We start from the raw sequence: 16314 nt of genomic DNA on the forward strand, positions 1-16314 counted from the left end.
TTTACCACTGTCTGAAAGATGTTTCTTATGAGCTGTCCATAAGGTCACTCGACAGGTAATTTATCAGACAAGTTTTATATACAGTATAAACTTGAAACAGATCTTTCACAGATTTGTACCACGTAAAATGTACCAGCCACACTTTAACCTCAGTGAACTCCTTTTTATACTTACAGTACAACATTTTGTGTTTTAAGGACATACAGTATATTAGGGCAACAACATCACAGTATGACAGTATTTTGATTTGCTGTAAGTCCAATAATGTATACGGATCACTTCCGGATTGTGAAGTTGATTAAAATTTTAATTTAATCTTATATTTGTTCATGGGAGGCATTATGGCACAATAGTTAGCCTCACAGCGCTGGGGCCCCGTTTTCAATTCCTGGGGGTGCTGTTTGCGTGGAGTTTGCATGTTCTCCCTGTGTTCTTGTTGGTTTCCCCCAGGTGCTCTGGTATGCTCCCACAATCCAAAGACATGCGGGCTTCTGGGAAAACTGGCCCGGGAGTGAGTGTGTCTGTGTCTGACTGTCTGACTGTCTGCCCTGCAATTGAATGATCCAGGGTGTACAGGCACTAACTAACTGATGGATGGATATTTGTTAATTACTGTAAATATTCACAATAATAGTCAATATCAAAAACTTATAGCAGAATATACTATTTATTAAACTGAAATTAAAAGACCTATACAGTCTAAACACCATTTTAATGCACAGCAACAGGCAAAAAAATGTCGTAACTAACCTTATACTGCACAAAACAGGAACAGAGAAAAACAATTCATACTACAGAATAACAGGGATACACATATGCATTCTGAAATGGGAAAATTAATTATTCTTGTAATTAAAACAAAACCTTCACGCTCAGTCCTCTTCACTGGCCTTACCATAATGTGTTGTTTGTTGTCTGGGTTGACTGGGCAGGCTGATTAGATTCAGTGGTCCAGTCCTCTGATTGTTTTACCATCTTTTCAACACCAGGTTCTTCATGTTCTTTATCTTGCCTGTGAAGACTTCCTTTCACAGCAGCTCTGTATATCCTCTTGAACGTGGGGCTGGAAAAGTAGTAGACCACAGGGTCCAGCACACTGTTGAGATAGGTCAGGCTGACCGTGATGAAGAAGGCATCGTCCAGGGATTTATAGGAGTCACAGTGTTCAATGTGATGAGCCTTTTTGGCCCAGATGACCAGCCTGGTGACATTGCTGGGGAGAAAGCAGATCACAAACACCATCACCACCGCACCGACGAAATAGACAGCTCTCCTGATCTTTGAATGTTTGCCCACTTGTCTGCCCTTAAGCTGACAGATGATTTGTAAGGAGCAGTACAAGGTAACAGCCAAAGGCACCACAAACTCCAAGAAGTACAGAGCCTCGTGCCACACGCTGTCGGAGCCGTGATGTGTGATCGTCGTGAAGCTCTCGCAGTGTGTTGCGTTTTCGAAACAAAAGTGGTGTGGCATTGTCAGGAGGTACACTGTCATCGCTATGGCGAGAGCCCAGAGAGCACAAGCAAAGCAGGCAGCCTTGGCGATGGACATGGAGTTGACCGGGTGGTGGGGATGGACCACTCTGAAGTAGCGGTCCACTGCCACCGCCGTGAGGAACAGAATGCTGCCTCCGCGGTTCATCGCCAGCATGAACAGCGAGATGCGGCAGAAGACGTCTCCGAAGATCCAGTCCTTGCCCCTCACGTAGTAGCTGGTGCGGAAAGGGAGAATGATGCTGAGGAGGAAATCCGCCAGGGCCAGATTGAAGAGGAATACCGTGCTGGTCTTCCAGGGCTTCAGATGGAAGCAGAAGATCCACAGGGCAATCCCATTGCCCAAGGTGGCCAGCAAACACTCCACAAAAAGCACTGGAGGCAGAACGTAAAGGAGGACACTTCCGTCAAACCTGCAGGTGGTTTCATCTTCTGGACACGAGTCGTTCATCATCAGTTTTTTAACAACAATTGAAAAACCGAAGAACAAAAACAGCAGCAGTGTGTTTTGCACTTGTAACAGACAAAGATCTTTATCTAAACAGGCACTATGAAGCTTTTTTATATATATATCTCAAAGTTACATCCTCTACGTCATGTCTACAGAAGTCAAACATTTCCAAGAACCAGAAAATTCTGTAGTATGAAGTTGAGTTATGAAGTTCCTCCATTTCTCACTTAAAAATAAAACAGAGGTTAACCACAACACTGCAAAGAAAATGTTGCCAATGAGGGGATGCTGATCTGTTTTGTTTGAAAGGACATGATCAGATACAAGCTTCAGGGGCAGCACTACTGTTTTAAATATTTAATACTCAGAGATGTTTCATAAATAGAACTTGCTCGTAGTTTTATTGCACTTTTTTCATTTTCCCTGATTTGAGCTGCTGTTCAAATTCATTTTAGCCCCTGTACCTTCAGAAGGCTGTGCACAGGTAGACACACATACCGTGTCCTACAGGGCACCTAGGAGAGTTTGCAATGATTGTAGCTAAAAATCAATGATTGATCGCTTGCAAACTGCAAGGGATCGTAGCTGAATGGTGAGACAATGACAGTCTCAACCCAGTCAGGGCTCAGACAATGGTGCAATGCTGTTTTGAAAGTACTAGGCATTGCTGGTTAATACAATGCCCCAAAATTAAAACACTGATGCCATTTGTGCAGATGAGCAACTGTGCTGATAGAGTCACTCAGCAGTCTGTTACTTGTCAGCTGTCTGTTACAGGGAGGTTCCATTAATGAAGTGAATGTGTTATGAACTGTTCCTACCAAAGAGCTCTGATTTTTCCAAAGATACAAAGATTTAATATGGAATCCAGAACTCAAATTCATTTTGCAGAGGGTCCAGTATTTGCAGACTGTTGCTATACTCTGAGTTGTCAACTGAACAATTATCCTAATTATTTTCTCAGATGACAGAGTTTTTTAAGGTCTTTTGTAGTTAATTACTCATTCACTTAATTTAAGGTACACCCCAATAAAACACCTTCAAGCCTGGTTAGCAGCTATTATTTTTAAGAAGCTAGATTGGTAATTAATCCAAATACATGTATGTAAGTGAGAGCTCAGGTAGAAAAAACAAATGAACCTGGTCCCTGCAGGAGCCCCTTGGACACCCTTGATTTAAATCCTCTCTTCACCGTCACCCTCCACTTACAAGAAAAGTTCCCATCAGGTGAGAACAAGGCTTACTTGATTTCCTGTAGAGAAAATCCCTAGGTTAAAAATGGTCTCTCCTGGTTGGTGGACACAGTTTTGGAATAGGGAGGTGCTGTAGGTTCCTATTTTCGAACAGAGAGATAGGGAGATAGGTTCCCATTCATTTTGGAGCATGCAGGAGAGCAGGAGCCTGGCCCGGCAAGTGGACACAAACACACTTACACTCACAACATGGCCAATTGTTCCATAAGCCAATTAACCTGTATTTTTGGACTGTGGGAGGAAAGCAGAGCACTCAGAGGAAACACATGGGAAAAACCACAAACTCCACACAGATAGCTATCCAGCTTTGGAATTCAGTGCCCCAGTGCTGCGAGGCAATAGGAAAAAGCAATATGTTTAAGCTGTTGCTCTGTTGGGGTTAACCTGCGTACTTTGTAATCTATAGGTTTCTGAACAAAGACTTTAAGTTCATATCAGAGGTTTCCAACTATGATCCTGGGATCTGGAATCCAGTAGGATTTTCATTGACTTATAGGACATAGGAGAAGGGCTCAACTAATCCACTTGGGACTTATTTATCTACACACTTAAAGACATTGCAGACCTGCGGGATAACAGATGCCGAGGTTCCAAGATTTGGAGTTGAAAACCCCCGCTTTACATCAGACTAGAAAGACACACAAAAGAACAAGTGATGCATAAATAAGACTGTGTGCTTTCTCTTTGATTTTTGGTCACCTTAAGATTGAGCAAATAAAGCTTATTTACACTTAGCCAGATTAACAGCAAGCATTTGACAGGCAACAGAAAAACTGGCTAAGGAGCTGATCTGTCTTTGACTACATGTTTCTGTAAGTGCTTGAGGAACACCTAACTATCCCTACATACAACCTACAATATGGGGCCCAATGCTTATAGTGAGGTCTCACTGCTTATAGTGGCTCACACTTTCACTGACATACAAGTGTCTGATATTGCTTGATAAGGGCCAATTGTTAAGGGCCAATGGGAAATTTGTCCAGGACGCCTGGGTTACACCCCTACACTTTTCGAGAAACGCCCTGGGATTTTTAATGACCACAGAGAGTCAGGACCTCGGTTTTACGTCTCATCCGAAGGACAACGCCTGTTTACAGTATAGTGTCCCCGTCATTCTCAGCACTTCGTGAAGGTTTGGAGAAGTGGATCGAAAAGGATTTCAAAGTGGGACTGGAAGGCTGGCGATCCTCACTAGTACGGAAAAGGATACTTGGCTCCTTCCGTTTCTCGTCGCCCCCCATTTAGAAATCCTCGGCAGGGCCTTTATCTTCAGACACCCGTCCCAGCAGGTCCCTTGGTGGGAAGGCAGTCCGAAAATGACTCACCCACACCGAGCAGTGCAAGTGCCCGTTTCACTGCTTTGCTCTCAGAAAGGAAGCTGAAGCTGCTCAAAGATGGTTGGATGACTAGAAATGAATATTACTACAGAAGAACTTATTTTAGAAGCTGGTCAGCACTTTTGCTGAAGCTGTGAAAACACTCGCACTCCTGCTGGTTTAGGGGTTGTGTAAACATTTGCTTAGTTCATACTTTTATTCTGAATGTATACAGAGAAGTATTGGGAGAGTGAAGCCAAAATTGCTATTTTTGCTGTATATTTTGCTGTATATTCAAGCAATTTCAAGCAGATTTGAGATTAAAAGATTAAAATGAGGTAAAGGTGCAGAATGTCACATTTTATTTCTGGGTATTTCTGCACTTACATGTTGTGCCGTTTTAGAATTATAGCACTTTTTGTGTTCAATCCTAGCAATTTAGGCGAGAATACTTATTGGGACAAATTAAATTAAATTAAAGCAGTACCTACAAACTTGGTATTTGGTATTTAATCCAAATTGCTTGAGCACACAGCAGAAATAGCAATTGTGACTTTGCTGTCCCAATATACCTATGGAAGGCACTGTAAATGTGTGCATACAGGTGTATATGCGTGTAAATCTGGTAAATGTTGTGGTGTGAAGAGAATTCTTTGGCGTTCTGCAGAGTCTAGAAACGAGAGGCTTCAACACTGCTGTGCAAAAGACAGTGTGTCCACAGTGAGGCCACATGCAAAACAGGAAATGTTAATAAAGAAATGACAAGTCATCCAAGGCGACCAAAATTGACTATTTATTAACCTAAAGATTACTTTAGTGCAGTGTTTTGAAGTAATTCACAATTATGTCAGACCTTTGGCAACCAAGAGAGAAGCAGCTATACAGAAATGAAAAAAATGAATGCAGGGGCCGGTCCACAGTTTCTATACAGTAAATAAAATAGATATAAAATGCCTTTACTCGTGTGTATGAGTGTTTGTATTTGGCCAGGTCATTGTGTTATGCTGCGCTCCTTCTCAAAAGTGCAGGTGGGCTCACTTCTTAACTTCCCCAAGATCTTCAATGCTGTCATCATCCACCTGCCAACGCAAAGAGACACAAGCACTGAGGCCCCTGTTCCGCAATGCTCACGCAACACACCCGGGAGAACAAGATACCTTTTCAGATGGATCTCTTGATAAAACTAGACTGTTTTTTCCCCACTATTGATAAGACAAACTGCACCATTTTTGGTCATTACAATTCAGAAGACCTTCATCAATGGGGTGTTGAACTTGAAATCATGAAGCTGGATTTCTAAGCAGTCACCATCAGGAATACTGTAATACTGTACCTTGTACCAGATTTGAAATGCTCCAGATGAGAAGCTGCGAGTGGCATTTTGTTTTTACAGTGGTACCCAAATATGTTGGAGATGTGCTTCTGAGATACGAGCCTTACTGTGACTCAGTTTTCCCCATAAGGAAAAAAAGGGGGTGGATTCTGCATCTAGAATATACGGTCTACACAATCACCTAGGTTATTTGTTGGTACATTTATTAGGTTCTTTTATTATTTTCCTCAATTACAATACAGAGTGCATAAAATGCAAGATATGAATTACTGAAAGTGTGTTTTTGCTTCAAGCAAAATACTTAATGCAGGATTAAAAGCTCTACATGATGAATGCTTCCACTTCTGTTTATTCGCTTTAAATGATGTATTCATGAACATGGTGTGGTAACATGCATAAATGGCGTATTAAAATATTAAAATGAAGAAGTAAAACATTGCATTTACAACGTGATGTGTCTGGCCATGTGTCTGCTGTCCTAAGACTTGTTTATCAGAGCTACTTATCTGTGAAACATTAAGCAACAGAAATTAGTAACATCTGGGAAAGGAGATAAATAATCAATTCCTGTTTTGTATATCTATGTACATCTGCATACATATCCATAATAAATGGAAAGCATTGATAGTGACCATTTAGGTTAAGGAGTAATTAAAAATATTTAATCACTGTTTAAAGCACCATTAATAACGTTGAAAATTGTTAACTGACTGTTGTAAGAGACACCTAAAAAGAAATGTCACTGCGGGAGAAGGCGATGGAGTTCAGCAAGGGTCAGTGCCGGGATCCAGAATGTCTTTGTGTGAGGGCTGGGAGTGTTGTGTGGGGACTGGGGAGGGAGGTAGATGTGTGGGTGGATAAATCTTGGCTGGTGGCCCAGGGTGCAGGAGAAACTCTCTGTGCCGAGAGTCGGTGAAAGTGGAGTTCTGTTTTACTCCTGGAACGTCTGCAAATTTTGTAATACATGACATGCTTCTTATTATTTTTTGAGATGGAGAGATGTGTGTGTGTACATATTCCAGGAGGGATTTGTCCAAGCCTCAAATTGCCCTGAAGCTTCAAGACGTCTGCGCCAGAAGAATAGGACAGGAATGGGCTGCAGATATTTTATCGTGGCGTGTCTCATTCTAGCTGTGATTGCTGTCACATCATTTGGTGGGTGTTTTTCTTGTTTTATTCTAGACATCCTCATTCTTTCCAGCTGAAAGGCAGCTGTGCAAGGTAAGCGTTAAATTCAGCATGTGAAAAAACAAACTGATCTTTATCATCACGGACACAAGGATGAAAACCTAGAGGAAAGTACATTTCTATTTATGATGTTAACCTTCAGGTTCTCCTTACCTCAGGCCACTTTTCTTGAATCACGTCGATGATGTCATCTGTAAAATCTCCCTGAATGATGATTTCGTCCTCTGCTGTAACCGAGGCGCCACAGGAGAATTTCTGAGCAAAAAATCTCTGTGCTTCTTTAAGGTCAATATCTACAGAGGGAGAAAAAACGCAATCAAAGCCAAGTGTCCATGTGAACCTGGAACAGAACTTCAGCCTTACGAAGAGCTGACCTGAATGTGCTTGAGCCAGGCTGATGTTTCCCAGAACGTCAGTATATAACAGATACAGTATATGTGTCATTTCACTCTGAAACTCAACTGAATAGTTAAACCAAATTTAAGGTTAACATGAAAATAAATGTTTCTTATATATAACATATAATAATAATAATAATAATACTAATACTAATTGCTTACACTTATATAGCGCTTTTTCTGGACACTCCACTCAAAGCACTTTAAAGGTAATGGGGACTCTCCTCCACCACCAATGTGCAGCCCCACCTGGATGATGCGACGGCAGCCATAGTGCGCCAGAACGCTCACCACACATCAGCTATTAGTGGGGAGTAATGTAGCCAATTCATAGATGGGGATTATTAGGAGGCCATGATTGGTAAGGGCCAATGGGAAATTACATATATATAAGAATGTAATATATATTTGTATTTTCTCTTTTGAATTGTAACAAGTGAAAATTCATGTGAAGAGAAGTTTTAGGCTCACAGATACCTTATGTCTGCAAAGTTACATTGTGCTACATGTTCTCATTTTGCAAACAAATGATGCACTCCTTGCTAAAGACAGTATTATCTTTAACGACAGAAAACACTGCAACACCTTGGTTTAATGGGCTCAAAAGGGGAGGTTGTTGTCTGTTACATTTTGTTGTTGCCACCACATCAGCCACTTGATCCCTTGATCCAGAAGTGCAGCAGCCTGTACTTGTTACTACCTTATCTTTGGAACTCCATCCCAAAATAAAGCAGGAATGCTGACATCAGAGTCTTTTTAAACCAAAAACATGTTTGAACTCACTAGCTCTTCATCTGCAGTCTAATGGGTTAATATTGGTTTTACTAAAACTCGCATGGCCAAGGCCAGCCTCCTGGCCACAGAACAAGGAGACTAGGACCCACGCAGAGGGAGGAGTGACCAAGGGGCAGCTGCAGGGGTAGAGATGGGAGGGGAGGAGGGATGCAAAAGACATAAGCGAGGGAGGGAAGGAGATAATATACCGTATTTATAATGTTTTAGGTGAGGAAGCGCTTGAACTCGGTCGTCGTCATCCCTCCCGAGCTTTTAACACTGCGGGGTGGTTTCCCACGAACGTGGATCGACGTTCCCTGCAGTACACGTCTGGAATGCGCTCAGCAGGGAGTGATATCTACTGAGCAAACCGCAGTGGTAGGCCTTTCTTTCTTTGCAGAGTGCATCCGTCCCACCCCCGTGTGCCGAACCCCGAATCCCCTTGTCAAGTGGACATCCCAAAACTGCCAACACGAAACACGCGGGCCCGATTCTTACCGAAAGTCGCAAGACCACACACTCGAGTCACGTATTTCTTCTTTGCCCTCGGGATTTTGGCTATTGTTACTTTCTGGGGCACTGTCTTCTTCTTCTGTTTAATCTGGCCTCGGCCGCCTAAAAGGAGAGAGGCGCAGGGGTCAGAGTTCAGCTTTCGGCACAACATTACAGTGAAAGCAGGTTGGGGTACTTGTAACATTCACCAGTTTTAGCCTAGTTCTCGTTACCTTGATGATTCCTTGAAGTATTTTTTCCTGTAGTGTACTAACAGTAGTTTATTAGCTCTCAAAGAAGTGCATATGTACAGCTCGATTTCCACGTGTCTTTGAACTGAATTTTACGGCAATTTACCTAACATCATCATTTTGGGTGCTGCCCTTTTGTGTCCTGACTGCAGGTACACCTCCTCTGAGAGTGTGGTAAGGAGTGGACATGGATGTGGGGAATGCCAAATAGTTTTGCAAAACTATACAGATTTCCTCCCAGAGATCACAAGCATTGGTCTGAACAGCAGCGCTCACTAGCCTATGTGAGAAACATTCTATCCACTCCTATCAAAACCACATCCTAATTTCTAAAGAAGACCACACACTTGCTACAACACATAGCGTGGTGTAGAAATTAAGAAGATAACAGCCTGGATCAAATAGTTTGATGAATAAAAATGACACCAAAATGGTCCGTTTTATATGACTGCAAAACTGAGTCTCTGCAGTAAGCCACTCTCTTGAAAGAGAAATGCTTGCCCTTCTTCCCACGAGATCTGAGTCACACAGGGAGTAAACAGGGAAGCATGGGTAACGGTTTGGTAATGAAGTGTACCTAGTCACTTTAGCAGTTCACAGTCTGCAGAAAGAAGAGTGCAAGATGGAAATAAAGCAGGGCAAAATGAAGAAGCCTAATTCAAGTATACTAAAAACCCATGCAGTGGTATCATGTTAGTGGAAGGCAAAACACAAGTCAGCAAAAACACAAAAATAGTGCTTTGGGCTCTGGACTCATAACTGGAAGGCTGTGGCCTCAAATTCCAAGTGGGTCACTGTCACTGAGCTAGGTACTTCACTTAGGGTGCCTCCAGTAATGCACCCAGGAGCAGATCTGCAAGTCCCTTTCAGTGATCAAATTCAGCCAATTCGCACTGTAAAGTTTCATGAATTGGCTGCATGGCAGCCATTTTAAAGTCCTCTTCTGAAAACAGGGGATAAAACATGTAGTTTCACAGGTAGGGAGGTACTAGTACACCGTATTTTCTTTTCGATGGCTACAGGTTCGAATGAAGTGTTTATTATAATGCCGGGCAGGATGTTTTTAAGGTCGTGAAAGAGGAAGGGTAGTATAAAAAAAGACCGCATCCCGCCACACCGCCTTCACCTCTCTTTTGCTTCTTTTTTTCCTCTTCCTCCCCGGGAGCTGGGGCCTCTCCTCCTCCGCTGTCCTGTTTGGGAGTATTCCCTGCAAGAGACAGCTCCGTCACGGCCGTTCACGCCACACACAGCACGAGCCGGCTCGCGTCAACAAGCACAGGCTCCTGGGTGGCGTGGAACGCTGACACAGAAGTCGAGTAAAGCAAAGAAAAAAAAGTGATTTCATTCTCTCCTGCATTTCCTGCAGCCTAAGACCAGGCCTCTTCTGTAAGCAGTATATTAATTACAGTAAACCAGTACTTGAGTAATAAAAACATCCTGCTGACTCACTCTTTTCCAAGTAACCAGAGTGAGGCTGTCCACTTCGAAATGCCAAAAGCAAGAACTGGGGAAGAAAAACTGTTTTCAAGGAAACTATGTCTCCTGAATTACACCTGTAGTGCTGCTTGAGACAGAAATCTAAAAGCAACTTGAATGACTGTAGAAAAGGTTTGTTGGAGTACCTTTAAACTTATCTTTGGCAATTTGTGCTTCCCGGTTAAAAACATTTAAACTCTGCAAACTACAAAACAAAGTGAACTGCTTCTCACTGAACATCTCAGTCCTTGAAGTTTTGCTTCAAACACAGTTTACAAATGGCTCTGGTCACTAGTTTCCCTCAGTGTGTATCATTGCACATTTACCTTTCAAAGTACTGAGATTAACGTTGAGGATTAACTAAGGATCACAGAGCCACAGCACCTGTGATTGGAAAGTTGCCAGTTCAAATCCCGTGGCCAGCAGATGAATCCTACTCCACCGGGCCCCTGAGCAAGGCCCTTAACCCCGGCTGCTCCAGGAGTGCTGTACAATGGCTGACCCTGCGCTCTGACCCCAGGCTTCACTCTCTGTCTGTGTGTCTCATGGAGAGCAAGCTGGGGTATGTGAAAAGACAAATTCCTAATCCAAGAAATTGTATATGGCTGATAAAGTGATCTTATCTTAGATTCTTTTCAACAGAACAGGAATATATAATAATATTAAGCATTGTCACTGTAACTATAATGGTTAATAACACTAAAAAAACATCTAATGCCCTGAGGACAATGAATTTGTTTTGCAAACTAGCGCAGACATTTTAAAGGGTGGTGTGTGCAAAATAAAAAATGAAAATGCGAAACACTGATTATGCTGTATTTCATTCTGTAAAACCGAATGAAAATACTAAAAAAAAAACAGAATTTTGGCCTAGACTTACCTACGCTTAGCTTTGCAAACTCATCTGGGAAGTTCTTCTCCAGCCACTGCCTGCACTTTGCAGGCTCCGGCATGTATTCACAATACTGGGAGGACAGCAGACAGTACAAGATCATCAGAAAGTTCAGAAATAAGAGGACCCACAAACCTGTTTACTTTTAGCAAAAGGACCCTGCACCCTGTGGTCATGTATGTGATGTTCATGTTAAGTGGACAATTTGTTCTTGATTACAATGCCAAAGGAATTTAAAAAAAGGTCAGCATGACTTTTCTATCTCAGGTTTGAAGTGGTCAAATTCCTTAAAGATAATTGTCTTATCCTGATTTGGAGATTTGCCAGAGCAGGGTGGGTTTCACACCTCTTAAGAGGAATAATTCCTCAGTACTTTTTTTTAGACAGCATCTAAAAAAATTATTTAACTGTATTATGTAGGTATTATTTTTCATATCTAAATTGGTCAGCATGAAATATAGGAAGTTCCTTGAGGCATAAAAGACTGTGAAAACATGCTACACATTTTGAAAAGGAAGGCTGTTCTGTACATACCTCTGTTGGCAAAGAGCAAACTGCAAAACAAGAACAAGCGACAGTAAGTGAAGACATATGCAGATATATGCTGAGCTACTCGTTTGGAAAATCCCAAGCGCTAAAAATGTCTGGCTAGTAGCTCGCTGTTCAGAAAACCTTGATTAAAAGGCGCATCAAGGAGTTAAAAATAAAAAAGACATTTATCTCCATGACATCAACACATGTTTTCCTAGCATTAGTCAAAACAAATACAATAACACTTTATGTTCCGGATATCCTTCCTTACCAAAGTGCTATCAGTATTCAAGTGTAAGGATGGCAACACACATTAATGTTTGTCTATCTAAAAATAAATAGACAAGTGCCTGTCTACATGCATGTACACTTAAATACAGTAAATCCGTTTTTCAGCACACTTTTAAAAGATGTGCTTACATTTCCATTACACCCTGAGAGCATGACTATATGCTTATTGTGGGCATTGCGTCAGAAAGAAAAGTGTATGAAGCCTGGGGCATTTCTCAATAAGGGAAACTAGAATATGCAATAAAAACAGCAGTGACGCATGGCTTTAGAAGAAATCAGCAACACATACATTAATCCTAGACAGAATTGCCGTGTTGAGCTGTTACCTCAATTGTCAGAAGTTTAAAATTTGACAGCACATCTATTTAAAAAAAATCAGTCAGAAAAAGGACGACACGTTTTTTTATTATAAAGTGTCACATCTGGAAGATGGTTCTTTGGAAAGGAGGAAAGAACTGTCATTCATTTTCAATTTGAAAACCAAATGCAAACAGAAGTGTTCAGAACACTTTGTGCAACCTATAATGAAATGTATAATATTCACACATCTTAGCTGCACAAAATTTAGGGAGACTGTAATGAATAAGCCTAACATCCCTGGTTTTAAATGTTATACTTTTAACTGTATGTCTTAGCTTCTGCTTGCTTTTCTAACTGCTTCCCCAGATCATCTAGAAGAGGCATGTTTTGCATAGACACCTACCTCTTTTTCTTAAGTGGATTCTGCAAAGTCAGCAAATCTAGAATTTCTGTTTCTGCCACCTGTGTATAATATTTTACATTATACATCAGCAGTGTTTGTTACTCTGTCCTGAGTACATGACTCATAAAAAGGTGGTTTCCATCAAGGCCAAACACATTTCTGAACCTCTGATATTTAAAATAAGAATGCCTCGGCAACAACTGCACTTGCAAATAAAAACATTTATTACATTTGCAATCCTAAAATGAATCAACTGCCACCTTACCTCCACAGTAGAGTACTTTCAATGGGTATTTTGCATCTGAGTCAGCAGATCTGCGATCCACTTTGCTCTCTGGTGAACCTGATTCAGCATTTTCAGTAGTAGCCATGTTATATTGTCTAAAGAAAAATGGAAAATTATTATCAATTCAGTTTTCACAACAGATTGCTTGAAAACCATTTTCGATTAAATAATAAAAATGATCCCAGGAGCATCACAGAGCAGTTTGCACTCTGGCCCTTACACTCAGGCATCGGACTAATGAAACACCTTCAACACCCAATTCCTGCAAGAACTCTAGTTGCACTTCGTTAAACGCCAAATTTGGGGATTCTCTTTTATTAAGCTTTGTGTGACATTCTAACACGTTGGGGGTCCTCACAGCCTCCCCTTAATGACATCCCTGCTTGTGGTATGTAAAGGATACATAGTTCTGCCGAGAATATGCATCACAGGATGGTGTTCTCATTCCCTCTGTGCAGGCACAAGGGTTGAAGTTGTGAATCACAGTCCATTAACAACCACCATTTCCAAACTAAGTAGTACCTAGCTGTGCTTGATGTGTTCGTTCTGGTAGCATTTATTTGGGAAGCCAGGTACTAGGTCCATGATTTCTCTTATTAAGCACTGACAGATCCAGGTAAGGTTGCCATACCAGTTAGCAGCACAGATTGACTTTCTTAGCCATTTCCTTAATGACTGTTGCCATTGAGCAACACTCCACTAAATTATGAAGCAACTCACAACAGAACATTCGACAGACTTGAGCAAAATGACCAAATATTTTTCAAAAACTGCCAAACAAGTACTTCCAAGTAGCCTGAACAGCAAAGGAGCTTGTTCTGAGCATCACCTGTGTCATACCCAGGACTCAGCAACTTGCCCACAGCAGGATCAGTAGGTGTCTGTTTTTGTGGACACCTATGTCGAGGTGAAATGAAGCTCTTATTTAATTCCTCAGTGCTGTCGGAATAAATAATAGAAGATTCCCGTTTTTAATCACCAGGTTTTGCCTGAGGGAAAATGGAAATGCATGGAATGGGATTACCCCCAGAAAGCTCCTTCCCCTAGGATGAGTCATCTGTGACAAACCTGCTTTTTTCTAACAAGATGTCTACAATTTCCTGGAATGCTACCGACCCAGGAATATTAACGTGGCAAAACAGCAACCCCTGTAACTTCGCTGGTGCTCGTGGTGACATCAAAGGAGGTATGAGTCTTTCCTTTAATTCAGTCAGGGGCTTGTGGCATGCCAAAATGAGTGGGAGGGCCGGAAACTCACTCATAGCCAGCCTGTCATTTCTGGACTAACAACAACAAAGTAGTTGTCATCACAAAACAAAATAATTGAGCGATACATTTGAAACTACCCGAAACTTCTATCGGATGCTGAGGAAAATCTTAACACCACACAACTCCCCATAGTGCACCACAGTTATCTGTGATTTTAGTTCCTTCTTAAGACACTTACAAGATACACACATCAGACTTGACAAGGTTTTTAGTGAGTCCTGTGTGAGCACCGGAGTTGTCACTATAGACAGAAGTAGACAACTGGCACTTCCAAATTAGGTGTGTATACAACCAAAATAACTTGCCTAATAGTGCCATCTAGTGAATCATAGAAAAATGAAGCTCAGTATTAGCTAAGGCTCAGACCTAAAAACCTTTCTTTAAGTTGCATCAGACTAAATTCTGCATTGTGCAAACTAACTATCCTGTAAAACACGACTGATTTTCCTGTGTTACATGGTCATGTTTATATCAGTAATGAGAAAATAAATGTAATTTTATATAAACTCTATATTGTAAAGTTCATTTTATAAGTACAATAAAAGGCATTCTTGGTACCTGCACACATAATGTAAAACAAAATAAAATCAAGAAAAGAAATTATTCAACCGAGTATAAACTAATATTTGCATGATGAATAAATGGAAACCAAAACGTCTGGCAACACAAAAAAAATACAACACACCTTAAAAACATTGTTTCGACCGTGGAGCCTTCTTCAGGTGAACCTGAAGAAGGCTCCATGGCTGAAACGTTGTGTTTTCTTTCTTTTTTTTTTCGAGCATGAAATAAACCTATTACTTGTTCCTTTGCAGCCTACGCATGCTGACGCAGCTACCCACCTTAAAAACATTGTGCCTTGGTTTTAAAAGGACTGTATAAAAATACAGATAATTACAGGAGTGCTGTTTTTTTCTGGTACTGGATATATGGGAAAGCTCTATACAGCACCCAGCAGCCTTGGAATGTAGAAAGAACTACATAATTTCCAAGGTAGGAAGTCCCTAGTTGTACGACTGCATGTCATGATCAGCCTCACTGATCAATTAGTGTCTCCACCGTCAGCAGTTTGGAAAAAAATATTACCACTGTCTATGAAAAATGAACATCATGGAACGCTATATAAAAGGGAGTCAATCGAGTATGTTACATTTCTAATTATTCGTCAGTGCGATAATCAATACCCTGCAACTCGATGCCACTGACTGCATAGAGACCAGAGCTCAAAAGAAGGCTCACCTAGAACGAAAACGACGGTTTCAGCGACACATATTTAAGCACAGAAATATGATAAATGGATGAAAAGTCTACTAGGGACATCGCTTCTGAGATATATTTCTCGATAAAGGAAAACGCATATTTAACCACGTCAAAAAAGTAACCCCTCTTAATCGTAATGGTAGAAACCATATCTCATATAGCTAGTTGTTAAAGTGCTGACCACTTTTCTGGAGACGGCGTATCATTGCAATGACAGAGACATTCATCTCTGGGATTATTTCTGGAAGAAAAGCATTGTGTGAATAAGCATACGATTACAAATCAGAGTATGAGAAAATATTTTTTTCGAAAACCTATTAACTGTTAAAACTTTTAATATGAAGAAGACCAATATGGTCTCTCTCCCAAGCGACTTTTCCACCCCATTCATTTCCACGATAGAACTTCACAATGAACTATAAATATAAGATAACTTTTAAAATAATACCTACCGTGTAATTACAACCCTTAATTTATGTACTGCCAATCGAAAACCTAAGCATTATTAAGTACTGCTAAATGATGATTAAAAAATAAACGATCACCAAAAGCACACCTCTCCTCTCTGGTCTTGGTCGGGGTCCTTGATTATCCAGCGGGCGCTTAGATTTAGCATCAAAGAGCGCTCTCACAAATGCCTGAAAGAAATCCATCTAC

The 16314-nt window shown here is 41.1% G+C and overlaps 2 protein-coding genes across 3 annotated transcripts; both read right to left on the reverse strand.

Moving 5' to 3' along the window:
• Positions 1-715: 715 nt before the first annotated feature.
• Positions 716-2009, reverse strand: LOC102684424 (hydroxycarboxylic acid receptor 2-like). Its single transcript, XM_006640370.3, has one exon. The coding sequence runs from the start codon at positions 1945-1947 to the stop codon at positions 892-894; it is 1056 nt and encodes a 351-aa protein (XP_006640433.3). The 5' UTR covers positions 1948-2009; the 3' UTR covers positions 716-891.
• Positions 2010-5284: 3275 nt separating this feature from the next.
• denr (density-regulated protein) lies at positions 5285-16252 on the reverse strand. Of its 2 annotated transcripts, none has more exons than XM_006640231.2 (8): positions 16110-16252; positions 13108-13223; positions 11852-11871; positions 11306-11390; positions 10076-10156; positions 8705-8821; positions 7188-7327; positions 5285-5592 (listed from the first exon to the last, which is right to left on the reverse strand). In XM_006640231.2, exons 2-8 carry the CDS (start codon positions 13211-13213, stop codon positions 5548-5550), a joined length of 594 nt encoding a protein of 197 aa, XP_006640294.1. In that variant the 5' UTR covers positions 13214-13223; positions 16110-16252; the 3' UTR covers positions 5285-5547. The 2 variants fall into 2 exon arrangements, with proteins under 2 accessions (XP_006640294.1, XP_015221466.1); XM_015365980.1 differs by having other exon boundaries at positions 16214-16234.
• Between the last annotated feature and the right edge of the window lie 62 nt (positions 16253-16314).

Source organism: Lepisosteus oculatus, chromosome 22, assembly GCF_040954835.1.
Source record: "Lepisosteus oculatus isolate fLepOcu1 chromosome 22, fLepOcu1.hap2, whole genome shotgun sequence".
NCBI lineage: Eukaryota > Metazoa > Chordata > Actinopteri > Semionotiformes > Lepisosteidae > Lepisosteus > Lepisosteus oculatus.

What these genes read in the sequence shown, in the direction of transcription:
- denr (XM_006640231.2), bottom strand. Translation starts at nt 13,213, where the DNA reads ATGGCTACTACTGAAAATGCTGAATCAGGTTCACCAGAGAGCAAAGTG. An exon ending in GAAAGTACTCTACTGTGGAG is followed by an intron (nt 11,872 to 13,107) that starts GTAAGGTGGCAG and finishes CTTGTTTTGCAG; the next exon opens with TTTGCTCTTTGCCAACAGAG. An exon ending in AAAAAAGAAGCAAAAGAGAG is followed by an intron (nt 8,822 to 10,075) that starts GTGAAGGCGGTG and finishes CTCTCCTTTTAG; the next exon opens with GCGGCCGAGGCCAGATTAAA.
- LOC102684424 (XM_006640370.3), bottom strand. Translation starts at nt 1,947, where the DNA reads ATGATGAACGACTCGTGTCCAGAAGATGAAACCACCTGCAGGTTTGAC.